Below are 26,150 nucleotides of genomic sequence, written 5' to 3'. Positions count from 1 at the left end.
GATGTCCCTGGCTCGCCTCCCCTGCGGGACTGCCGAAGGTTAACTGAGCAGGACTGGCACTTGGTGGAACAAAGCCAGGAGGAGCTTGCAGCTCTCGCTGGATGCAAAGATGGGCTCAGTGAGCTGCGGTGCCTGGCACTGCTGGAGGCTGGAGGAATGCAGGGTGTTCAGCAGCATCAACACAGCTCCACTGGTGCTGGGAAGGCATTCCAGAGGGAGGTGGGGGTGGCTAGAGCTCCAGCCTCGCCTGCTGCAGCAGTGTTTGGTGAGTGGAAGTGGTTCTGGACAAAATGGTTTTGTCAGAGGGAACCACAGTACAGGGGCATGTGCTCTGTGTCTCTGTCTCTGACCTACAGTTGTGAAGGGGTGAGTGTAATTATGGAACCTGGAAAATTCAAGAAAATCTACCTCATCCTGCTGTCCCTTAGGATACATCAGGAAGATGCTGTCAGGCGGCTTGGGGGATGCTGAATAGCCAGCCCAGTAATTACAAGACTGACACAATGTTTCATTTCCTTTTTGCTTACAGAGTAGTTTTTCTTGTGATTTATGCCACAGCTTATCTTGGGCTGTGGGGAGATTGTACAAACGAGTCAGAGAATTTATTTTGCACTTGTTACAGTTCTGGGACCATAGAATGATAGAATGAACAGCGGAGTAGAAGAAAGATGGTACTACTGATGAAATCTGAGTGAAGGAAGGAGTGTAGAGCCCATACAAAATAATTGCAGAGATTGGACTCTTAAAGATTTGGAACTGGCAGGAATAAGCTCAACATCAGTGTGATGGTTTGGTCTTCCACAGAGGTAGCTGTTGGAGGTGAAAAGAAGGCTAAGCCCAATAAAGTAGCCTTTAATAGTGTGCTTCCCCCCCTTGTCAAGCCATCGCCCCGAGCGTGCACACCAGCTCTCGTGACAATCAATCGCCTCGATGTTGTTCCTGAGATTGTATCGCACTCTTCCTCCACGTCTTCCTGGGCTTCCTGTGAAGCGCTGCCTGTGACTCCAAGTGTCTTGATCTTCAAAGCTCTCCTTGGCCCTGAGCCTACCCAGGGAGCCACCTACGTCCCAGATGTACTCCACTGCTTGTGCCCCTAGGACTGCTGAGAGCTGCTTCTGCCTGGAGCAGCCTCTGTCTAAGCCTGAGCGGGTTTCAGAAATCAGGCTGCCGAGTGGCTTTTAATCTAGCTGAATTTAAGTTGTGTTCAGGCCCAGCTCTTTCCCCAAGGTGGCAGAGGGAGCTCTCCCCCGCAGGCCGCCCAGCTCCCTGGGAAGCGCCGGGCCCGGGGCCGCGGGAGCTTCCGCGGCGTGCCCGGGCCCCGCCCCCGAGCCCCGCCCCGGGAGGCCCCGCCCGGCCCGGGCTGGCGGCGGCGGCGGCGCTGGGAGCGGCCGCCCCGATGTCGGGTCCGCGGGGCGCCCTGCAAGCCTGGTGCCGCCGGCAGTGCGAGGGCTACCGCGGCGTGGAGATCCGCGACCTCAGCACCTCGTTCCGCGACGGACTGGCCTTCTGCGCCATCCTGCACCGCCACCGGCCCGACCTCCTGTGAGTGTGCAGGCCGCGCCTCGCCGCCGCTCGGACGGGGCGCCGCGGGGCCACGGCTGCCGCCCGCGGGCGCTGCTGGCAGGAGGAGCGGGGGGCACGGAGGTTTGGGGCGCGGGACCCTCGGGACCCCCCTTTCTGGAGGGGTTAGGCCGCCTGTGCTCAGCAGCAATCACGGGGGACTCACAGGGGTTTGGGGGGATGGAGGAGCCGTGGGAAGCGGCTCCAGGCTGGCTGGCAGGGAAGCTCCGTGAGCGGGGACGTGAGGGGCTCAGAGAGTGGATGTGTCTCTGTTGCGCTGATGTGCTGGTAGGGGATGCACTGAAGAAGGTGCTGTCGAGAAATAGTTGGGTACTGGGAATGAAGAATTCCATATTCCCAGGCAGTGCTCAAAGCCAGATTGTATGGAGCTCTGAGCATCTTGGTCCAGTGGAAGGTTTCCCTGCCCATGGCAGCAGCGATGATCATTCAGGTCCCTTGCAAGCCAAACTATTCTATCACTCTGTGTTTCAGCAAACGACCTTCTGACCTGGTCCTGCAGACCTGTCAAGGTCAGGGTTAGCAGAAATCGTGCAATATTAGGATGGTGAGAGCACGGAGGTGGACTAGGTCCATGTGCCCTAATGGGAGCGGTGCCTACTGGAGAAGAGACGTGGTGTTGGTATCTGGGTGTGGGATGTTTTGCCTCAGCAAGAGGTGAGCTTTCACACTTCAGGAGGGCCAGAGGCCTGTCCAGCACAGGGACTTTCCCAGAGGCAGCCACTCTGAAATCTGTAGAGGCCTGGACCAGATTGCTGCTTGCATTTGCTTCTAGCTTGTTTTCTCTGGATGCCACAGTGAAAGCAGGAGGCAGCAGAAGCCAGCAGGGGTGTTGAGCCTCTCTAGCCTCCCCCAGCTTGGGTATCTCTGGGGGGGAATGTGATTTTCAGGAGGCAGACAGTGAGTGTGGGATTGCTTGGGGGCGCCGTGTCAGTCTGGAGAAACTGGCTGGGCCGCTGGAGGAATCTGCCCCGACCTGCGCTGGAACCCTGTGCGCCCCGGCAGTGCTGGGAATGCACGCGGTGCCCATCTGCTCTGATCCCTGGAGCCTTGCAGGGCAGGTAGGCATCGCCCCAGCCCGCTGTGCCTGCGGCGTGCACGCGCTCCTTGGCCTGCCCTAAAGCCGGCCAGGATGGTGTGTCCTGTCACGTTCTGCTCTGGGGTTGGTGGTTCTTCCTCTGAGGCTGCCCATACTGCCCAAGTTCTCTTTCCTCAGCTGGCCTCAGGAAGGCCTTTTGCCATTACAGCAACCTCTGTCAGGCAGAGGGTTGGCTGTGAGTCCACTGTGGAGCTGTGGTGTCCATGAGAGAGTGGAACAGGCTGGTGTCCTTACGAGCTAAAGCTGAGCAGGTAGGCTGGAAACTGAACTGCTGCCTGCTGTGTTTCAGGTGGTTGCCCCAAAACCCTCAGCATGGTGTTCTGGAATGACTGAGAGCCAAGACATAACGGTGTCTTTGCATCAATCTCTGGGTCTTGAAGGAGCTGTGTGGTCTTGTGTCCTGCAGCTCTTGGATGGTATGGCTCACTCTGACTAGCTAGAATGGAGCCTCTGAGAATAGTCCCAGTGACAAGGCTGTTGGGTGGGAAGAGGCAAATTAAGGACTAGAACATGTGCAATTATTGTATTTTTTTGTAAATGGCACAGCAGCTGGGAACTGAAAAGCAGAGGTTCAGTAAAAGCTTATGATAAGCACCACTAAAACCACCTGATGGTTTCCCATTAACCATATTTGCCATCCCATTAAGGCAGAGGCTGGGGCTCTTAAATTGTCAGTGGGCTTAAATCTGCTCCTGGCAGATGTCCTAACTACGTGCTTCACAGGTCCTCTGCACGAGCTGCATTGTAGAGACAAGGCCCAGGGCCTTACAAGGACATGGCATGTTGTGGAAGGATTTTCAGACCGTCAGGAGAGCAGCATCATTTCATCTGATTCCAGCTTCTTCAGCCTGTCCCAATTTGGAAGTGGGAAGATTGGATCAGAGGCAGTAAATCTCCTGATGGCGGAGGAAAAGTGGTTGCCCTTCTTTTCTTCTAAAGTGCTTTCAGTCAGTGCAGTAATGGGACTTGGCAGGGATCTGCAGTGCCTTTCTGACCTGTGTAGTGTTCCTTTGTGCGGGGCTCTCCTGGCCCGCACAGACAGCTGTGCTGCTCCCCGAGGCTGGGGCTCCTCTGAGCTCCACAGAACTGCCAGTTCCTCTGCTTCCCTGCTTCCTGCTGCCTTCCCCTGGGATTGCAGAGAGGAGCAATGGGCACATCCATAGGAGAGCTGAGCTGAAGCTCTTCTCTGCCTGTGTGACACCACTCCTCTGCCACCCTGATCCCCTGGGCAATGCTGCTGTGGTGGCTGTCAGCCTATCCCTGTTTTCTGACCTTGCCTGGGTGCACCCCTGTTGTGCTGCTGTGCTGGGAGGGAGCACGCTGAGGAAGGGGCTGTCATGAAGGACCACATGGGTAAGTGAGACTGAGGACAGTTTTCTGCATGACTCCTGGTTTGAACACAATTATTGTGGAATAAAGCAAATTGGTGCTGCCCTGGAGAGCTTTGGAGCAGCTCCTGCAGAGCTCTTGGAAACACTATAGATAGGGGCTCTTTGAAAGAAGTAGACTGGAATTCCTCAGTGTCTGCTGAATAAAGGTGTCTTGAAGTGACCACCAAGAACGAGGTGCACACCTCCAGGACCTGTGTGTTGAACCATGCAGATAAAAATCCCTGACTCCATTGTTGCAGGCACTTCACTTGGCTTTGTTACCTCACTGTCCCAGTCAGGGAAATGGGAAACTTGGATTTAGCCTCTGACTGTGCTGCTGGCTGTGTTATCTGGAGATGAGACATTTAATCTCTTCTCTTCCCTTTTCAGTTAAGCTGTCAACAGCCAGACCAACTTGACAGTGGACTGTGGGGATTAATGAGTTTGTTTGCTCAGTGCTCTAGAAATCTGAAGCATGAAATTAGTGTTTACAAGGCATTTGCTACAGATTAATGAAGCAAAGAGCATCTTTCAGCATCTCAAGCTGTACAGCCTCCCTGCCATGCAGGGAAGGATCTTGGCATTCAGGGGTTAGAAGAATAAAGGAGTATGGCACATGCCTTTGGAGTATTGGGAGAGATGGAGGCTTGAGGATAACAGGAGATGAGAGCTGTTTTAGAAACGCTGTTTTGTGTCCCTAGAGCCGTGGCTTTGGTTACAGGCAGGATCACAAATCTTGTTTGTTCCTTCCCATGTACTGCCTGCATTTCCCTGACAAGACCTGGAAAGCTGAATGGCTTATTATGTGGCACAGCCTTAAAGTGCTCATGATTTATATTTGAGGAATCCAGGAATTTGCTCTGGTTTTAGCTGTACAGCACACCCTCCCCCCTTCCCTGGATCTGCTGTTCTCCCTGGCAGCTGCCCTAAACCCTGGAGTGCTTAGTGGCTCTGCATGTATCTAATTAGGTAAGTGCTTGGGATGTTATTTGCATAGAAATATTACTCTGGGATGTGGTACAACACTGGGATTTGCTGTGTCAAGGCAGTTGTTCAGCTGGGATAGCCAGAGCCTTGCCTGTTCTTACATCCAGTCCCCTGGATGGGTATGTTGGCAGGAGAGGAGCCCAAGCAGAGCTGGATGAAAGACTGCTGAGATCAGGGCAAGGAAATAATGTGACATGCAGCCACATGTCACAGAGCTGCGAGATGGCAAGTTCTGGGCTCTCTGCAGAGGAGTCAGTTTATAGAGGGAAAAGGGGTGTGTCTGGAGTGACTTTTCCCCATTCCTGAGAGGCCATGCTCCTTGCACATTGGTGCTGGGAGCTTGCCTGGAGCCACAGGGATGCCACGTGACCAAATGGCCTATGGGAGTGCTCATGTCAGGAGCAACACGGGTCAGTGTGGTCCTGCTTGGCTTCTCAGAGAGGGAGCTGGAAAATGCAGTGGAGAGGAACGGAATAAACTGATCCCTGGGGCCATGTACTGATGGACTTCAACGTCTCAGATAAAGCTGAGTCTGCAATCCTACAGTAATGGAAAAGAGTCTTCTATTCCCTTGCTGCTTGGTAACCCCTTGATACCTCTTGAGCTTCACATCCTCTCTGCTGGCATCTGCTTTTCCTAATGGAGTTGCCTTGGTATACTAAAACTAAAACAGCTTTGGTTTGCTGGGGCAGAGTGGAATGGACAAGATGTTTTGTCTGTCAGAAAATACTCTCCCAGCCCAGCCCACCAAGGAGTCTTTGAGCTTCCAGCTACACCACTCCCATATCCTGAAAGTGAAGGCATTCAAAATGGAGGTCATGAATGTTTAGAGGGCAGTTGATATATAACTTTGCTGTCATTGCTTCTCCTCTGTTCCAAGTTGGCATTTTCTTTAAAAGGAAAAGAAAATACTGCAAGGTTAAAGGACTTCTCTTGGCAAAAACAAAACAAAAACTTAGGGAAAAAACATGTCCCAGTGGAGACTAGTTATAATTACAAAAATGGCAGTGGTTTTGACATTAAAGCATAGGCTGCAGCTGAAACTTTTGCTGACCAGCATGTAGAGAAGAAAAAGTTGTGGTATTTTGAGCAGCCTGAGTTGTGTACATGTATTTGCATGAGCTTTCAGGAAGGTACCAGGGCTGGACATCCAGCCCACCTTTCTGTGTCTCTGCTGCATTTGCTCCTGCAGCAGTGCGTGTTTGCAGCTTCGTTTGTCTGTGAGGAAACAGCACCAGCAGCCTCTTGCTTTTGAAGGGAGGAAGTGTAATTTTCTGGTGGTGCAGGCAGCCAGGAAAACCTTCCTGAGCTCATCACACACTTCCTCTGCAGCTTTGGGAAAGCTGCATGAGGGGCTTTGAGCAGGGGCTGGCTGCCCTGCTGTGGGGCACCAGGACAGGTTGTGTCAGTGTTCCAGGAAAAGGCGGTAAAATCCAGAGGGGGATGGAGAAAGGAGGTTCATGCAGCCCCTCTCTGCAGGTGCGTGGTGCCGCCTCTCCTGGATCCTGCACACCACCTTCGGGGTGGGGAATGCATTCCCTCCTCTAGTCTGAATTGTCCTTCTCTGTCGGTCTCCCAAGCTTTGGCCTCTGTGGTCCATTGGGGTGGCTTTGCTTGACCCTAGACCTCTTTGGAGTGGATCCTCCCATGAATCCAGATAGCAGGCACACCAGGCTGCTGCATGAGGAGTTTTTTTGTAACAAAGCTGAGGTCCTTGGCAGGCAGGAGCTGTAAGCAGTGCAGCGTGATGCTGTTTTCACACATTGTACCCACACACACATGCAAAAGGCATAACTAACTCCTTCCTGTATTTCTCCCCCTCTTTTGAAAGCCTGCAGACTGCTTTAACTTTTTGTCCCTCTGCCTCCCTGGTGAAGGCAACTAATCAGTCCCTGTGGCCATGCTGCACCCCCAAAGGGCTCCAGGGGAACAAGTGAAATGGGTTGGAGCAAATGGATCCCCTGGGTTGGAGACTTCTGGGATTCCTCTGTGTGCCCTGAGCACCTTGCATTCAGCTCCAAGGGCTGCAGCTGAGGACTGTTGGTTGTGCACTGTGAATGTTTGGGGAAAAGCAAGGACAGAAGTGCAGTTGAAGATCTTCTGTGTCACCCCAGATTCCTTAAGGTGGTGATGGGAGGTTTATGTAAGGATCCTCATAGAGCCACCTGTATCTGTCCCTTCTTTCTCTTGAGGTGAGGGATCTGTGTCCCCATCCACCACTGTTGTGCTAGTGGCCTTGGGAAAGCAAGTTTGGGGTCATGTCGTGCAGTGTTTGGTGCAGCAGTGTGTGGTGCTAATTGAGACATGGCCCTGGTGTTTCTGCAGCCTTTAATCTCAAGGGCAGAAGTGGGTAACGAGAGACAAGAATGAACATTTTAATTTCCTGGTCACCACCCATTTGGGACTCGCTTTCTTTTTTTAATTGCAATTTCCCTTTGGTTTCCTTGTCCCGTTACAACCTGAAATCTGCTTTGCCAAGGTTTTGTTTATCTAGGATCTTAGGTGTTGAGTTGTTGTAAGGTTGACTGTCCTTGGAATCTACGTGTGATGGCATAGGGGCACTTTTCCTCTGCACTTCATGTGGCTATTTTGTGCTTTCTCATTTCAGAGACTTTGATTCTCTCTCCAAGGATGACGTCTATGAGAATAATCGCTTGGTAAGTTCCTGTTCTGCAGTGCACAGAAGGAAGAAATTATGTGAGAATGACTTGTTGGAGGTCATGTAGTGTGGGAGGAATTTGTGACAGTGCTGAGGGTATAAGAAAAATCTGTATTTGTAAGTAATAGGCAGGAGCTTCTCTGGAAACAAGGGAATCTGAAACATCAGGTTCCAGCCTGTTTGTCCTAATGGTTGCCAAGACAACATCTCAGGTGAAGATTTAAGTGGTGCAACAACTTGACTTCACTTGTTCCAGATTTGCAAGCAATGGAAGCAGGAAGCTAGTTTTACTTCAGGCATCAGCAGAGAGAAAGGTCATGCTGGACCCTGGTCTGCAGTGTTCCCTTCCTGCTTGGGACAGCTGGAGCCCATAGCAGGAGCAGTGTGGAATGGGGAGGTGCCCAGCCCCAGGGGCTAGTGGTAGGACAGAGCAGCAATAGCCCTGCCTTTTTTAAATGACAAAAAGACCTAGTTGCTCCATCTAATAGTCTGTGCAAAGGCATGGCCCATCACCTGCCCAAGATGAGTTATGCTACATACAAATATCTTAAGGGTGGATGTTGAGGATGAGGCCAGACTCTTCAGTGGTGCCCAGCAACAGCAGAAGGGGCAATGGGTACAAACTGAATTACAGGAATTTCTCAGCTGAATTTGAGGAAAAACATTTTTTACTGTGAGGGGGACAGAGCACTGGACTAGGCTGTCCAGAGAGGAAGTGGAGTCTCTTGCTCTGGGGGTGTTTAAACCCCAGCTGGATGTGATTTTGTGTCACCTTCTTTAGCAGGGGTTTGGACTGGATGATGTCTGAGGTCTCTTTCAACCCCGGCCATTCTGTAATTCTGTGATTTGGGATTTACTGGATTAGGGCTGTCCAGCTGTGTCCTGGCACGTCCTTTCTTACACCAGTTGGCCCCTTTCAGTCATTAGCAGCTTTTTGCATTCAAGACCCATACAATGGGTATCTTGTCCTATTAGAGACCTCTCAGGTGGGGTCTCTCTTCTCTCCTTGCTCCTTGCAGCCTTGTGTGCAGTAAGACTCAATCTGGACAACTGACTTAAAACCAGGCTGAGCAAAGCAGGATGTCCATGGGGGGCACTTTTATGCCCCTAGTTACTGCAAATATCTATTTTCATTTGTTTCTCCATTACTTTCCTTTATAACTCACACCCTGCACAACACCTCATGCCCCAGAGACTAGGCACCTTCAGTCTTTACCCACACCCAGTACCTTTACCTGTGCACCTGGTACCTCACCATTCAGTGCCCAAACCACTCTCATCTCTTCCTGACTTATTTTTCTTCAGTCCCTGCCATAGTCTTGCACCCTCGTCCCTAGGAGATCACTGTGGGTACACTGCCCTTGGCTCAGCAGAGGGATGGCCAGTGTAGAGACAGTAATGCACACACACTGACAAGTGGGAAACTCTCCAACAGCTTTTTTTTTCTCTTCCATTCCTTCCTTTTGTAGCTGTGTGTGCAGTTGGAGGAGATGGGTGCTTCTTATCACAGTGTCCTTGTTTCTGATTGCTCAGACACAGAAAAGTACTGGAAGTACTGGCTTGTGCACGGCAGGGTACTGGATGTTGAGCTGGGATGGCTCTGCTGCTCGTGGGAGGGGAAGGTGGGGCACCCCAGGGCATGAAAGGATGGGCAGTCAGTGTTTCTGTGGGGTGAGCATTTGGGGTGGCTGGGGACACTGCTCAGTAGGGCTCAGTGTCACTGCAAGTACCTGCCAGCCCTTGGCCCTTTGTGGTGCCAGCCAAGACTCTGACAGGCTCTTGCATGAGGGCACTGCTGGTTGAGCTGAAAAAACAGTGTTTTTTTTTCAGTGAAATCTTGAAGGGAACCTTGCTTCTGTTGCTTCTTTTTTTAGTCAGGCAGCATGTCTGGAAGCCTCTGTCCATAAGAGGCTTCCCTGGGGCCCTTCCAATTTGATATTTCTGTTACTTTTCATGAAGCATCAGTTTTCTTCCCTTAGTGCCTCTGTTGTTCCTGCAGGCCTTTGAGCTGGCAGAGCGGGAGCTGGGCATCCCAGCCCTGCTGGATCCCAATGACATGGTCTCCATGAAGGTGCCTGACTGCCTCAGCATCATGACTTATGTGTCTCAGTACTACAACCATTTCAACACGCCCAGCCAAGGTGAGTGTCCTCCCACCCCTCAGGCTTCCAGTTTGCCCCTGTTTGAGTACAGGAAACCCAGCACAGCCTTGTGCTGCCTCCTTCCTGTGGCAACAGGGAGCTGTGTTTGTGGGGAAGGGGAGAGGAGCAGGTAGTACCTGCCTCTCCTGCATCTTGCTGGTGCCCCTGAGGAGGGCCTGGAAGAGAGAGTGCACTGGGGTGAGGTTTCACAGGAGGTGTGGGGTGATGTAATAGCTCAGGCTGTGGAAAAAGAAACGCCTTTCTCCTCCCTCTGCACTGCATTCCTGCCAACTTGGGTTGGGCCACCACCCCTGGTGCTCGTCAAAACTCTGTGATCTGCTCTAACCTACTAAAATAGGAGAAAACTAAGTAGGAGCCCATCACCCACAGCTAATCTTTATGACATGGGTACATGTGAAGTGACTGGAGGACAGAGGGAGTGGAGCCAGGCTGGAATGTTTCAAATCAGCTCATCTGTCCCTTCAACTGCATCCTGAGCTAAGTGCTTTGAGACAGCTCTTCCCAGGCATCCTTTGGCTGGGTGGAGATGAGAGCTCCAGGTGTCCCCTGTTTCAGTCTGTAGCCACAACATCAGATAAATCTCTTCCACTTGTATATGCTTCTCCAGGGATGCTGGTCTCCCAGACAAGGAATCCTGCTGGGGACTGGTGTGTGAGCTCCAGCCCCGATAGCAAGAGATGTTTCACAGACCTGCTGACAGCCTGGAAGCCCTGGGGCCCAGTGGATCACCACAATACATCAGCATCTGCCCCAGCTGCTCTGGGCTTTGAGCATTGCTTAGGGAGTCAATTACAAGGAAGCCAAGTAGCACGTGATGAGTAAATAAAATCACAGTGAGAGGCTGGCATCCCTGGGCCACAGAAGGGGATCCACAGCAGGCCAGGATCTCTGGCAGCCTCACAGCTGACCCATTATTAGACTGTGTTTGTCTCTTCCACCTAAAATAAGCACTGAAGTTTTGGGAGAGGCAGGTCTCATCCTATGTCACAAGGCTGGATGATTTTATTTTTTTTCCCCTCCCCTTCCCGCACATGGGTGGTGTGAGTCACCACTGCTCTCCACGCCTGATCCTCCTTCCCTCTTGCCTCCAGCCAGCGTCCCTCAGCCTATGAAGCGACCAACTGCTGCCTCCTCTCCTCCTCTGCTGTCCCACAAGACCCCTGTGGCTGCAGCTGAGAGTCCTTCAGCACCACAGGTACCTGATTTCTTGGTAAAGTTTCCAAGACAGCCTGAGGCAGTGGTACCCCCTGTGCTGTGGGTGAGGAGATGGGGAAAAGCCTGTCACAGAGCCATGTAGGGGCCTGCCTGTGTATTTTGGGAGGGGTGTTTGGGATTTTGTTTCCTTGTGGGATCCGACTCTGACTGATTTTTCTCAGGGTCTGTGGACACTAGTTTGTCCATAGCAGGCAAGAGGTTGGGCAGATTGGTGCTGGGTGTCCTTCCTATGTGGGGATAATCCTGTAGATGAGGAAAGAGCAAGAATGTGGGACTAGAAGGGCAGAAAAGATGCCTTTTTTTCAGTGTTTAGCAGTTGTCTGGGATGGGACCCTTTTCAATGTTTCGCAGGACCCTGTTGCATGGGGTGTAGATTAGTCCCTTCCACAGCCCTTCAGCTGTAGATAGGGCCAAGGCACCTTTGAAAGTGGCCCCTTCTAATTTGGGAAGAGGCAGCCTGCCTGTGCCTGGGCTCGAGGGCAGCTGTTGTGTGCATTGTCAGCCCCTGAGGTCAGCCCCTGAGGCGCGGGCCGTGCCCAGAGAGCAGCTGCTGTGGGGAGCAGGCCGTGGCCCCGCGCTGAGCCCCTGTGCTGTGTCCCAGGAGGAAGGCCCCTCGGAGCAGCGGCCCCAGCGCAGCGCGCCCAGCAGCACCTGCGCAGCCTGCCAGCAGCACGTCCACCTGGTGCAGCGCTACCTGGCCGAGGGCAGGCTCTACCACCGCCAGTGCTTCAGGTAGGTCGTGGCCAGGCCTGCTGGGGCAGGCTCGCCTCGGCACACGGGGCCTGCTGCACCCCATCTTCGAGTGTCTGCGTCCCTGGGCAACATGGAACACGAACAACAGTGCTTGAAATGAGAGTGAAGGTGTTCCATTTGCCCGCCAGCCCCATGTCTCAGTGCTCTGACTGGCCCCTTGTGTCCCTGTGCTCCATTCCTATCCTGCTCCCTGCGTCCCTTGCTGACTTGTGCTCTCCCCCTTCATTTACTTGGAATCCCAGCCTCCTGAGCTTCTCCCACCTCCATAAAAAAGGATGCTCTACCTCTTTGCCACCTGTCTCCTCAGGACCACCCCCCATCCCCTTCCATTGAGGTCTAAGCCATGACATCATCCTACGGACCTCCTTCCACCTACGCTCCACATCCTCAACTGGATATACAGGCTTCCATGCTGCCTGGGTGGTGCTGGGCTCCCAGGGAGCATGTGGAGAGCTGCAGACTCTTAACAAACTGAGCAGTGAGCAGCTCTCTGGTTACTCCCTGAGTACAGGTTCTTACCTGCAGCACCTGTGAAATCATTTCACTTTGCTTTCCCTGATGTGATGATGAAGAAAAGAGATCTCTCCCATGGGCCACAGGACAAGGGTTGGCATCTGGTCAGAAACATGGAGCCACTGGGTAGATGTGGGAAGCCTCATTCACCTGCCTAAGCCAGTTGGCAATGTGCTGTAGAAACAGTGTCACAGGAGGGCAGCTGAGCTGAGATCAATCAGGCTTCCCATCTGCAGCTGGGACAAAAGCAGGAGTTTTGGGGTGCAGGTGCAACCTGCACTGTCCTTATGGGCCAGGAAGAGGAGAGGTGCCATGTCTGCCGTGGCACAGCTCATAGCCCTTCAGACTGAGCAGGGAGATCCCTATAATTTAATCCCAAATATTTTGCCTCCTGATTGTTTTCTTGTCTATTTTCTGTTTTGTTTTGGTTTTTTTTTTCTTCCTGTGCTGATTCATGGACAGTATTTGGTCAGAAATGTCCTTTGGCAGTGGTTCCTGTGGGCTGATGTAGATAAACCCAAAGCAAACCACTTTCTCCCCTTGTCTGAGCTTTCCACCTCCTTATTTCATCCTACCCCTTCTCTCTAGAGTCCCTATGTCCTCACACTTCTGCTCTCCATTTTAAAGGAAATCCCTGTCAACTGGATGCCCAGAGCAGAATTCCATGCCAAAATTATCTGCTGGCAGCGTAGGGCAGCCAGCTGCTGCAAGCACCAGGCATTCAGACAAGAAGGAACAAGCTTGGTTTTCATGGGAGTGCTTGATCAGCCCCTTGCCTTTGGCTGTCTTTCATGTATGCTCTCCACCTCCCTTTCCAGGTGGAGAAGGACTGACTTGGTTGCCAGTGCTTTGTATCACGCTTGTGCCTGGAGGGATTCATTAGGAAGCATTCAGAGGCTCAGTGGGGGAAGAGTGGATGATCCAGGGAGATGTGGCAGACAGCAAAGGACAGGGAAGCTATTAGCCCAATTTCAGCAGGCAAGAGAGAGTGTAAGAATGGCCCTGCTGCCTAAGGCCCTTGTCCTTCCAGGCAAATGCTGTGGCCCAGCAGGATGCCATGGTCAGCATTACTGAGGCTGAGCATGAAACCAGGCCAGGCTTGTGTGTTCCTTCTCCTGAATACTCTGGAAGCCTCCTATGCAGGAATTTCCCGAGTAGAAATGGATGTAATTTTATTTAATAATCAGCATTGAGGAGCAGTTGTTTTACAAACAAATGTGGCTGATGGCTCTTTAATGTGCCAGGACCCTTGGGCCCTGCAAGGCAGCCTGTAGCCTCCCTGTGCCAGTTCTGAACCAGTTGCTCCCTAATTCCAGTTGATATTCACTGTTTCATGTCTGTGAATGGTTGATCCCTCTCCCCATTCCAAGTGTGGAAGCCACACCATATCCCAATACCAACTGTCACCCTTCCACATCTGTTAAATCCTTTCTGAGATGAAGGAAGAACCCAAATGTGTGCAGTATTTGAGTTGTGAACTTGCCATGGGTTCCTACAGTGGCCTGGTTACATTTCTCTACTTATTTTCCAAATTACTTCCCCAAGGGCACTCTAGGATTTAACAGCAGGGGTAAGAACTAACTCTGTGTCCCTACAAGGGTCTTCCAGGTGTGTTTCCTTCTGTGAAGGGCAGGATGGCATCCCCCATCTCACGGTTCTCTCTCTTCTCCTTGGCAGGTGTAAGGAATGCTCCAGCACACTGCTCCCGGGGTCATACAAGCCTGGGTCGGAGGCAGGGACTTTTGTCTGCATGCAGCATCGTGGTAAATTGGCCATGAGCGGGAAGGCAGAGAGGAGACCCAGCCTGGACCGACAGTCACCAGAGCTAAGAACTGAGACTGGGGCTGACAGCATGGGAGAGAATGCCCTCCAGGCAGGAGCAGAGGTGGGGAAGGATGATGCTGACTCCCAGGAGAGTGTGGCAGAGACCTCTACACGTGCAGAGGGCCTTGCTGGCCCAGCAGAGAAGGACAGCACAGCCAGCAAAGCAGAGACACCGACAGCCCCTGCTCATGCTGGCAGTGGGGCCCCTGTCTCCCAAACTCCCCCCAGGCCTCCAATCCCCAGCAAGCCTGCAGGGCTCACCCAGGACAAAGCCAGCTCGCTGGACGGACGGCTCAGAGACTCACGTCCCACCCCAGCCCCAAGGAAGGCCACCGATGCGTCTGCCCTGTCCCCTCCAGCCTCCCACCCTGTCCCCCGGCCCAGGTCCACTCTGCAGGGCGAGGGCAGCGAGTGTGGGCCTGGCATGGTGAACGGTAAGAGGGCAGGGTGGTGCCAGGGGTTACCCTCCACATCTCAGTGGCTGAGGTGCTTGACTGCAGGTTGGCTGAGTTCCCTTCCTTTTCTGCAACCTGACACTCTTCTGCCTCCCAGTAAATCTTGGGCTCAGACACCAGGTCTTTGATTGTCTACAATTGCCAGCCATCCCTTTAGCAAGGAGAGCAGAACTAATTTTCCTGCTTGTCTGCTCCCTTTTACTTCTCCAGAGTTCTCCAACAGCAGCAAGCCAGAGTGGAGGGAAGTTGGTAGAGCTGGAGGAGTTTGCAGGTGTGGGAACAGAGGGGCATGACAGTTCTCCAGGTGCAGCTCCCAGGGAGAAGTGGGGAGAAAAAGGCAAAGGGGATGTTTGGGGTTAGCTGGCTACATCAACTGCAGGAGAAATGACATGGGGTCTTCTGACAATGGGAATAGCCACCTTCCTATGGGAAGGTATCTAAGGTGCATCCTGTTGGTTTAACTTCTTTCTTCATGTCCTTTTGGTGTTGTGACAGTCTGACTCTATGTCTTTCTAGGTCGGGTACCTGAAACCAGCCCCCCTGTCCCAAAACCTCGAGGGAGACCCTGCTCCTCTGATCGGTACGTCCCTCTGCTTGCAGGTCACCTGAGAGCTCCATAGCCAGGTGGGGCTGTGGGGACAGCACAGCTGTGCTCTTCTCTCTCACCTCCATCAGCTCCTGTTCTTAGGAGCATGTAGGCTTTGACCAGGTTCCTTTTCCAATAGGAGCTAGCCCAGCATGATCAGGACAACAGTGTTCATCTTTACCTCCCTGGCATTTTTCTCTTATTGTAAAGAGTTTGAGAGCTTCAGAAAGGTGTTTCTGTGGCGCAGGCAGATTGACAAATGCCTTCTGAAATAGCCCTGCTTGTGGGTGCTGAGAAGGGGACATTTTCTGCTTTGTGGAGGGTTTGTCCTGGGAAAGGTGGGAAGACCAGCTATGCTCATAAAACTCAGTCTTTACCACTGCTTAGCAGATGGAGGCTGTAATATTCAGACATCAAAACACTGGGCCCAGCAGGCAAGTCAGGCAGGCTGTGTTTCCCTCAGGCCTGTGGGTTTGCCCACAGAGAGTTAGACACTGTATCTGGGGAAGCCTAGGTATGTCCTTGGGTGAGAAAGCTGCTTCTGCATGGGAGACATGCTGCTCCATTTTTCCTTTCCCCCAAGGGCAAAGTCTCTCTCCAGTGCCTTGCCACCCCACCTTGTCTCTGCCATCTTGATTTCTCTTTCTCTTCTACCAGTGGTGGAGCTACTGCAAGAGCCAAGGACCCACCATGGATGGCCTTAGTGCAAGCAGAGCCCAAGAAGAAGCCAGCTCCCCCTCCTCCCCCAGGCAACAGCCATGAGACTCCAAGTAGGATTTCAGAGGAGGGGGATGGGGAGGAGGTGGGCAAAGCCAGGAGTGAGGAGAGCAGGTCTGATACCACAGAGCCCAAACCCTACAACCCCTTTGAGGAAGAGGATGAGGAGGAAGTGGAAAGTGCTGACACCCAAAAGAGCACACCTGAGCAGGAGCAGAGCGAGACAGCTGCCAAACCTCTCCATCCCTGGTATGGCATCACTCCTACCAGCAGTCCAAAGGCAAAGAAGCGGCCAGCCCCACGAGCCCCCAATGCTTCCCCGCTAGGTGAGCTTCCTCCCGCTCCTTTATCCCTCCTCTGCAGCCCCTGTGCATCCCCTTGGAGGTTCCCCCTTCCCAGGTGCCTCTGCATCACCCTGGCAGGCCAGGCCTTAATGCAGTGATGGTTGCATTAGTTTGCATTAGCCATGTCCTCTCTACCCAGTGGAGCACAGCATCTGCAGGCAAGATTTGACGCTGACCCTTGTGTCCAGTGTATGCCACCCTCCTCTTGTGTCCTGGCTGTCCCTTCATTCCTCCCTGAGCTCTCCCTTTGCTTTGCAGCCCACCACCCCATCTCCAGGCTGTCACACTCTGAGCCATCATCCTCCACCCCCTCTCCAGCCCTCAGCCTCGAGAGCATCGACTCTGAGAGTTCAGCCAAGGTGCTGGGAGACACCGAAGAGGCCTCAGTGCCCAAAAGCTCCTCCGAGCCCACTGTGCACTTGCCAGCAGCCGCCAAGAGTTCCAGCACTGAGGCACCGCTGGCCAACGTCTCCTCTGGGGAAAGCCCTGCTGTCCCAGCCAGCCTCTCCACCAACTCCCCCTTCTCCTCCTCCAGCGAGCTGGCCAGCCTCAGTGGGGAGACACAGCCCAGCACCCTGCACAGCAGCAGGAGCATCTCCGCTGGCAGCCTGAAGACCAGCCCCAGCCGGCTGCCCCCCAAGCCTCCAGCTGGGGCTAGCCCTACACCCATCCTCTTGGCTTCAGATGGGGGTGCTGGGAGCCCCAAGACATCTTCCTCACCCAAACCACAGCTGAAGGTGAGATGATGACCTTCTCCCCATCCAGATCACAAGGCTTTTCTTCTCCATCCATCACTCGGTCACAGGGGATCTGTGGGGCCGGGCTTGCCCCTTTGCTTGATGTGTCACCCCCTGAAAGCAAGCTTCAGATCTGTGTTAAATGGTGGCTCTGCTTGTACTCTGCCTATCCCATATGCTAGAGAAGAGGCAGAATGTCATGTAGTCTGAGCAAATAGGAAGGAAAATATTTCAGCATGCTTGTGAGAGAGAGGCTGGGAAACGGATGTCAAACAGGAGCACAGCTATTTTTTTGAGTAGGTGCTTGTGGAGATGAGTGCTGTGTTCCTCCTTTAGGAGGCTGTGGGGCAGGACAAATGCTAGCACTGCCCTTTCTGCTCATTCCCACCTCTTGGGATCCCTTCCCTTCCCTGGATGCTCATGTATCTGCTTTTGTCTGCCCTCTCCAGTCCTCCTGCAAAGAGAACCCCTTCAATCGGAAGCCATCGCCTGCTGCCTCCCCCTCAGCAAAGAAACCTTCCAAGGGCTCCAAGCCTGTGCGTCCTCCTGCGCCAGGCCACGGCTTCCCACTGATCAAACGCAAGGTAAAAGGGCCCTGGGGAGTGAGGAGGGAAAAGCTGGCTCTGTGCTATCCCCCAGGGCTGCAGCAGTCTGCAGGCACCCTGCTGAGGCATGTGTGGGCAGGGATTACAGCAGGTGGCTGGGGCTGGGGAGGAGGGTACACCTTGTTCATGAAAGCACCATCATCTTCCTTTGCTCCAGAGTGGGGTGGGGATTTCAGATCCACACTTCGATGGAATTTTCTGTTGTTCCTCTTCCCTTGCTAGTGTTGACCAATCTCTGGATTACCCCTGGAAACTGGAGTCTGGTGGTAATGAAAGTGTCTGATTTATGGTTTGGCAGGTGCAGACAGATCAGTACATCCCTGAGGAAGACATCTATGGAGAGATGGATGCCATTGAGCATCAGCTGGATGAGCTGGAGCACCGTGGGGTGGCCTTGGAGGAAAAACTGCGCAGTGCTGAGAATGGTATGTGGGTTGTGCTGTCTGTGGGTGTGGGACAGGACAGATCCTAGGGCTGCCCTCTCTCCAGTCGAGGAAATAGCAACAGTGACTTCTTCCCTGCTGATGCTGGGGTTGGAAGAGCACAAGAGGCTGTGCTGGCTTCCAGGATTGGTCACAACCTTACCCTGAACATGGAGATGTCCCTAGAATGGAAACAGGTGGGAGAAGAGGTAGGGTCTCTCTGGGCCTCAGAAATACGCTGAGGTTGGGTTGGCTCCAGCCCAGTGCCTCTTCCCTGGCTAGGCAGAGCCCAGCCTGTTGCAGGGTGATGGGATCCACCAGGGCTGGGAATGGCTCTGAACTGCCCTTTTGCTTGGCAGACAACCCTGAGGACAACCTGCTTGTGGACTGGTTCAAACTCATCCATGAGAAGCACATGCTGGTGCGCCACGAGTCGGAGCTCATCTACATGTAAGTGTGTACAGGCATGTAGAGAGGCACTGATACTCCCTTGGGGAGCCCTTTCTCAGCCCTCCTGAAATGGTGCTTCCAGGGGAGATCCTGACCTGGCCTTGCCTGAAAAGGGAGGGAGTAAGGGCAAGCAAATCTGTCCAGATGTGCTGAGACCTGACCCATAGTGTGTCACCAGAGCCTCTGCAGCAGCTACCCCTAGAAGGCCTTGAGCACTCAGGGCTGGTCCTTACTGGTCCTTGGTTCCCTGGCTATACAGAACAAGATCAGCATCTTGATGGTTCTTTCCAAGCTCACCCTGTACGTTGGGATGATGTTCCACCTCTCTGGAGCCTTGCAGCACTTCCCAACATTTCCCCTTTCCTTTGCAGCTTCAAGCAGCAGAACCTGGAGCAGCGGCAGTCAGACGTGGAGTATGAGCTGCGGTGCCTCCTCAACAAGCCAGGTAAAGCACCACTCTGGGTGTGCTTGCCCCTTTTTCATAGAATCATAGACTATATTGAGTTGGAAGGGACCCACAAGGATCATTTTTCCCCTGGGCATCATCTTCCCTCTCTCTAGGTGGATCTCAGGTGAAGAGAGGCAGATCTGTAGGGATGCCAGTGCAATCAGCTGGCTCTAGAGGCTCTGTCCCATCTCAATATATGTCCCAGTCTTGTGCAGGGATGTGCTCTTGTTGTCCCCAGGGAATGCCACATGCTCTGTCCCCATAGCACTGCTAGCACAACTGGCCCCTGTAACACGGCAGGGTAGAGGGGATTGTGCTGGAGATCTGTGCCCCAAAGCCCTGAATTTCAGTGCTCCTTCAGCCATGTAACTGCCTGTCCTTCCCTGGGGTTTGGCTGCATAGAGAAGGACTGGACTGATGAAGACCGAGGGAGGGAGAAGGTGCTGATGCAGGAGCTGGTGACCATCATTGAGCAGAGGAATGCCATTGTGAACTGCCTGGACGAGGACCGGCAGAGGTGAGTGAGGAATGGGGTGAGCTGGGGGAGAGGGGAGAAGCACAGCCTGTCTGATTCAGTGCCACATGAGTGCCTTGTGGGGGTGTCTCAAGATGTCCATGCTGCTGATGTCCTTCCCAGGCTTCCCAATCCTTGTCTCTTTGAATGCTTTGTGTGGGAAAGACAGGACAGCACGTGCAGCCTGTGGGATTTATCCTGCTGGTTGCAAATGCTCACAAGACAGTGATGGATCTGCCCCTCTATGGCTTCTAAGTAGGAGGCTCTCTAGCCTTAAACAATAGAGCAGCTGTTTTCAGGGCTGAATTCCTGACCTCTTTCCCATTCTTTCTTTCAGAGAAGAGGAGGAGGATAAAATGTTGGAAGCCATGATTAAAAGGAAAGGTAAGAAACAAATGGGAAGCTTTTTGGAGTGATGTTTTCACTGCTGACCCCAGTAAGGGGCAGCACGAGCCATTTGTGACACTGCATGCAGGAGAGATTGAATCTATTCTGTGTAGACTGGGGAGACTTTCCTGTAGGCCAGTAAAGTTAGAGGCTCAGTTGTGCTGCACACCTCTGTTATCAGAGAAAGTGTGCATGCAGTGGAGGGCTTTGATTCATGGCTGTCACCCTTGCTTATTGTCATGAGTGCGTCTGTACAACTATTGACATCCCGCAGTAACAACCTCCCTTTGCAACCCCAGAATTTCACAAGGAGACGGAGACAGAGAGCAAGAAGAAAGGCAAATTCAAGCCCATGAAGGTGCTGAAGCTGCTGGGCAACAAGCACGACTCCAAGAGCAAGTCACCCAAGGAGAAAAGCTAGAGCAGGGGAACACCAGCACTTGGGAGGGAACCCCGACTTGCCTCTCCCTGGCCCTGGCTCGCCTGTCCCCCTGCTCCCTCCCCAGTCACCCGAGCTGCTGCCCCAGGGAGATGCCAGCCCTCAGCCCAGAGCGGGTGAGAATGACCAAAGCCCTCCCCTTCCCAGGCTGTAGGGAAGCATGGCCATACCCTCTGTGAAGCCTTGTTAACAAAGTGGGGAGAAGACGGATTTGCTTTTCAGATACGTTACCCAATTGTAACTCCTGTCAATAACTGAGATCAAGCAGAGGAGTTTCATATTTGAGGGAAAACTTGCACTAACTGCACCCCGTCCCTTCTCCCGCTCTAACTGTGACAGTTCCACGTGCCTCTGACTTCTGCCAGGAGGGGACTGGGCCTCCCTGTCCCTCCCTGCCTGACCATTCTTGACCCTTTTCTGTTCCATTTTTAACGTCAGGAGAAAACTGACATTAGAATTAGGATCCTTTGGGTTTCACTGGCCTAAACTAAAAGGTTAAGAAAATACTCCTGCATCACAAGGCTCTAGAGCCATAGCCAAAAAGTCAACTGGTGCCCTATTTATTTGGAGCCATCCCCTCCCTCGAGTGCCAGGGTGGGTGGCTCTGTCCCAAGGCTGAGAGGACCCAAGGGGACGGTGTACAGCTACTAGGATGTAGCTCACGTGCCCTACTCAGGAACCCCACTGCTGCTAAACACTGCTGACTCTGCTGCCTTCCTGGGGAGGGAGGACCTGTTCCTTTTCCAGGCAAGGGCAGAAAAGCTCAAGACAGACTTGAGTGCTGGTGAGGGGCACCAAGCTTGTGTCCCTGCTCACCAGTGCCACCCTTGAGCGGCAGGGGAGAGAGGCGTGGTCACAACTGACCTTTACCCAGCTTCAGCTGTGTATACTTTAAAAGTGTGCAGATGTGGCTGGTTGTTTTTTACACCTCCTTTACTAGATGAATTCAAACCTATCCTAAAACTTTAAACCTCTTATTTTATTTGTCATGTGTGTGTGTGTGTGTGTACATCAGAGGAGGGAATGTGGGGGGCAGTGTTCTTCCAACCATCCCTTCTTCCTTCCATTTTTGTTTCCTGCCTTCACTTCCAAGATGATAAGTTATTTATTGAATTATTGGATCAGTCTCAATGAGAGTTTAATGGGTGTTTGGTTGGTCACCTGTTCATCATGCCTTCTCATTAGCAAATTAGACATAACCAGCCCTGAGCCATCTGCTGCAGTCTCTTCTAAAAACCCAACAGGCTTTAGCCAAAATGCTCTTGGAGCAGTGCCTTGCAAGGTGGCTGGTGTAGCATTCTGGAGAGGGATCCTCATTTCCCAGAACCCAAGGGACCTGAGCCCCTCCTCAATCCCAGCATGGGCCCCATGGCTGGGAGCTGGCCAGGTCAGCCTTGTGCTGGCAATGCCATCTCACCCTTGCCATACCCAGCAGGCTGATAAGGAACAGTGGTAGGGGAGGGGAGATCCCAAAGCACAACTCTTCTCCAAGGAGAAACAAATCTGCTTTAGAGCCTGCTGTCACATCACTGTTGCCAAAGGCCACTGGGATCACTGCAGCCTGACACCCCTTGGCCCTGTGCCCGGTCAGAAGTTTGATTTGTAAATTATACTGTACTAACCCCATGACTTCCATTCACCTGAACAGAAATAAAAGAAACATTGGATTAAAAAAACGATTGTGGATTAGGTTTCTGATTCCTTTGTGCACTCGTGCTGTCCCAGGGCCAGGGCATGCTGCCTGGCTTTGGAAAGTGACTGAATATTGCTAAGAAGCAGAGGATGAGATCTTAAGGAAATTGGAAACTGGAGGTTATGCTGGGATTTCCACAGGAAAAGTTGGACATCATGTTTCAGCCTGCTGGAGGACAGAGGTGTGGGTATTTATGATGTGAGCAAACAGCCATTTCCAGTCTCTGTGGGAATAGAGTGGCTATTCTGCATACCATGCTTTCAGCAACCAAAAAAATCACAGCAAAAAGCAGCAGGCATTGGGGTGAAACCCCCTGTCCCTGCTTGGCACAGCTGTGTTGTGAGCCCCTGCCCAGTGGGCTGGCACCAGAGGTTTGCTGATGCTGCAGGTCACAGTCACAGTGATGTGCAGCAATGCCAAGGGCTCGTGATTGCACAAGGCTGTGCAGCTGCTTTTCCTCCAGAGGCATTCCCAGAGTCACAGGGCCAGGAGCCAGCAGGTTACAGGTGTGCTGGCAGTGTGTCATGCTGTCACGAGAAACCTCCACTTCTGGGTAGATGGGTAGGAATGACATTTCTATGGATGGATTGCTCTACTCTGAGGCACTGCAGAGGAAAAAGAAGGCTCTGCTTTGTCATGTTTTGGGAGCCATTGCTCTGTGTTTTCATGTCTTTAATATTATTGAGCAAGAAGGGATCCAGTGTGTGGGAAGGATTTTACAACTTCTGTCGCTGTGTATGTACAAATTGGTCCTGCCTTCTAGTTTCAGGCAACAGATGGTGCTGCCCCCTCTTTGGAAACAGACAGGGACCAGCCTCCGATGCCCAGTCTGGGAAGAATAGGTGGGAACAAATTGCACCTGTGTTTTGCCCTTGGCTTAGTCTTGGAGTTTGGATTTGTTCCCAACAGGGAAGGCTTTTGTCATATTTCTCATTTCCTCACTTCTTTTCTTGTCAATGATCTCCATCTCATGCAATTTCTGCAAAGTAGAAAGGGGGAGAGCTGAGCAGGGAGAAAGCCATCAGCTTTTTTTTTCTTCTCTTGCCAATCTCAAGAATAAAAACTCCATTTCCCCGATTAAGTTACATGCAGAAATGGAAAGAAAGCTGGAAAACAGCTATCCACCATTCCCCAAATTCATGCCTGAGCTGTGCCATGAAGGGAAGCAGCTCTTTGCCCCCTTCCCTGCTCAGCTAATGGAAAAGACACTGCTTTATGATCCCTGACACACAGGATTCCCTCCATGCACTGTTCAGCCAAGGCCCTTGCATACCTGTGAGATTTCAGTGAGGACAATCCCTTGATACTTCTTGCCCTGTCCTAGAGCTTCCATCTCTGCCAGGAATTCCCTCCTTTCTTGAATTTCATTCATCACTGGTGGATAAGAGAAAAAACTGTGGGCACAGCATCCAGCCAAAAGGCAAGAAACCACGTTTCTGTCTAGATCTGAACCCCCCCCCCCAATTTCCTGGTTCTGCTTGAACAGCAGTCCCATCAAGGCAGGGTGATATCTACTGTAACACTCACCTTGCACAACATGTCATCACAATACCTCAGCAGTCCCTTACCTACTGGGAAATGTTCCCTCTGCCCAACTTCTTACCACTCCCTGACTCCCAGGAACACTAGTTTTGTAGTTTTCTTTATGTAGACAATTTCTCTTTTGCTTGTGGGCAATTTAACCAGTGTGTGGATGGAGACAGAACCTGCTGGTGAGGTTCATTAGTTGATATGCATCACCCAGTGACTGCAAGCATCCAAGACCAGGCATGGATCATCAGCTGCTGCTTTGCAGCACAAACCTGCAGTCAGCTGATCCAAATCCTGTCACAGATGTCTCAAGGACAACATTCAGCCTGTGACAAGTGTTGGAGGCTACCAAGCACGTGTAAACTCAGCTGCCCTGGCTCCCTGCAGCAGGGCATACCCCTTCTGTACACATGACTCTAGCAATGCCCATCTTTGTGCTGCCCTGGCTGGCAAAGGGCTGGCAGGGCTGTACACAGACACTGAAGATTCAAGCACAGAGAGTTATTAGGCAGGGTTTTGCTATCCCAGTATACACTGCAGGTCAAAGTCTTTCATTGTTTCAAATTCTGCTCGATATTCGGGTTTTGCTAGTATAACAGCTGTGATCCTGGAGTGGAACAGCCCAAACTGTGGTCAGGCTAACAAGTGATCTGGTCTGTGTTGAGTCATGCTTGCTGGGAAAAGGACCAGCAGTACCTGAGCCTGCTTGCCAGGTATCCCTGCACATCCCATGGCCATTCCCCTGCCAGCAGGGTGCACTTTGTGTGGGCAGCCCAGAGAGCCATCTGCCAGCAAACCTGAGCAGTGTAAGCTCTGTGAGGATGGCTAGATCAGAGTGTCACAGCAGCGAGTCCTTTCTCTTGGAAACTGGCCTTTGTGGCTCCTCCTACCATGGCTTCAGGTTACTGGCAACACAGCCTGCCACCCCAGCCCTAGGAGGGAACTGGCTTCCCAGGCTTCCTGCCTGCCACCCCAGCCCTAGGAGGGAGCTGTCTTCCCAGGCTTTCTGGCTGCCACCCCAGCCCTAGGAGGGAGCTGGCTTCCCAGGCTTTCTGGCTGCCTCTCTCCTGGGGATGTGCAGACATACACTCCTCAAACCGGTCAGGCTCAGCTATCTCCTCTTCCTTTTTCTGAACAAACACCTGCTCCACCTTGTCCTCCACCTCATCCTTCCCTAATGCTAAGATCTTCTGAAGTCTTCTCTTCTCCTTTTCCAAATCTCCTGTGAATGCCAAAGGAAAAAAACATTATTATCAGTATGTCTCCTCATGGAGGAGCCTGACCACACTGCTTCCCTGCTAAGTGTGCCAGAGGAAGTGTTTCATTAATGTCAGTCCATCCCTGGCCTGTGTGCAAGCACCTTGTACACAGGTGTACAGAGCCCACCAAACCAACACCAGAGGTGTGGTTCTCATTTATGTGCTAGAAAATGATGTAGTGCTCCATTCTTACTCAAGGACTGTGCAGGTCCCTATCACCTGCCACCCCCAGCTGGCAGGCAGCAGTCAGCGAGCACTTGCAGCAGATGTTCCCTCAGAGATCCATTTCTGAAGCGTCTGTGCAGACTGAGGGCGTGAGGACGTGGAGCAATTCAGATACACCGCCACTGCTGGGATTGAGGCAGGCAAGGGACAGAAGGGGAAGAGAGGCTCCAGGCATCACCGTGCATTTATTAGCAATGTTTGCGGACTCACTTGTGGGCTGTGGCTTGAATTTCTCTCGGCTGTAGGCATCTCCTGCCTGGCAGACCTTGGCAGGTCGGAGAAGCGGTCTAGCTGGAAGCCTGCCCGGCTGACAGGCTGCTGCGTGGGGAACGGGCACTGGCTGTTGGCTGGATGGGGGGAATCTCTGAAGGGGCAGGGCATCTCCGCCTGGGGGACGAACCAAAAATAAGAGCAAATCAAGCAGAGGAGACTCTGAACGGATGGCTCCGGGCCATTGCCAGCAGATCTACCTGTTCATCTACAGCAGCATCACAAACGAAGACCCCAGTGCCCCAGATGTCATTGGCATGGCAGACTGCGGTTCAAGTCACACCGTGCCGCCTTGTTTGCTGGCTGACCCGTGGGGACAGCTCACCCCGTTTGTCCCCAAGTGTCAGCAGCGGCTGTGCTGCTGCTTTAAAGCACTCGCCCATCCGAGCAGGCTGTGGGCGAATGCCGTGATGCTAAAGCTCCTCCCCAGAGCCCAGCAGCGGGCAAGAGAGCCAGGGGGCCTCACTCACGTGTCACATACGCCATCAGGTATCGCTTCTGGGAATGCGTCATCTGCAACTCCTCCATCATCCCTGAAAAACACAACGTGCCGATGCAGAGGCACCCGAGCCGGGCTGGGGAGCCCAACCGAGGGTCACCTCCCCTCACAACCCCAGCCCGAAGGGGAAGATGCGGGTTTGGGAGATTCCAGGCGGGGCGGGACCGCGGTGGGACGCTCGGCCTCGGGGCGAGGCACGGTGCGCGGGATCCCGGCGTCCCGAGCAGCTGAGCCCGGCCCCGGCCCGCTCCGCCCTTACCTCTCACTAACTCCCGCGTGCCTGTGCTGTACCGGGCCGGCCTGCCCGCCGCCGAGACCCCGCCGCAGCCCGGGATCCCCGCCGCCTCCATCGCGACGGCGGCGACCGGGCGGGCCGGGGGCGCGGGCCGGGGGAAGCGGCGGCGGTCGCC

At 53.0% G+C, this 26,150-nt stretch overlaps 2 protein-coding genes across 2 annotated transcripts; one reads left to right on the top strand and one right to left on the bottom strand.

Moving 5' to 3' along the window:
• Window positions 1–1,350: 1,350 nt before the first annotated feature.
• Window positions 1,351–21,935, top strand: MICALL1 (MICAL like 1). Its single transcript, XM_064702424.1, has 16 exons — window positions 1,351–1,542; window positions 7,643–7,691; window positions 9,693–9,834; window positions 10,947–11,050; window positions 11,672–11,802; window positions 14,014–14,594; window positions 15,132–15,195; window positions 15,859–16,244; window positions 16,521–16,999; window positions 17,449–17,583; window positions 17,903–18,029; window positions 18,386–18,476; window positions 18,848–18,921; window positions 19,327–19,441; window positions 19,776–19,822; window positions 20,125–21,935. The coding sequence occupies exons 1-16, from the start codon at window positions 1,397–1,399 to the stop codon at window positions 20,244–20,246; spliced, it is 2,793 nt and encodes a 930-aa protein (XP_064558494.1). The 5' UTR covers window positions 1,351–1,396; the 3' UTR covers window positions 20,247–21,935.
• Window positions 21,936–22,612: 677 nt separating this feature from the next.
• C1AH22orf23 (chromosome 1A C22orf23 homolog) lies at window positions 22,613–26,149 on the bottom strand. Its single transcript, XM_064702426.1, has 6 exons — window positions 26,000–26,149; window positions 25,712–25,774; window positions 25,182–25,358; window positions 24,575–24,709; window positions 23,231–23,331; window positions 22,613–22,936 (listed from the first exon to the last, which is right to left on the bottom strand). Exons 1-6 carry the CDS (start codon window positions 26,088–26,090, stop codon window positions 22,835–22,837), a joined length of 669 nt encoding a protein of 222 aa, XP_064558496.1. The 5' UTR covers window positions 26,091–26,149; the 3' UTR covers window positions 22,613–22,834.
• Between the last annotated feature and the right edge of the window lies 1 nt (window position 26,150).

The sequence above is a fragment of the Zonotrichia leucophrys genome, chromosome 1A, assembly GCF_028769735.1.
Source record: "Zonotrichia leucophrys gambelii isolate GWCS_2022_RI chromosome 1A, RI_Zleu_2.0, whole genome shotgun sequence".
NCBI lineage: Eukaryota > Metazoa > Chordata > Aves > Passeriformes > Passerellidae > Zonotrichia > Zonotrichia leucophrys.
Note: the sequence above shows the minus strand (reverse complement) of the source record. Positions and strands in the feature narration are given on the sequence as shown.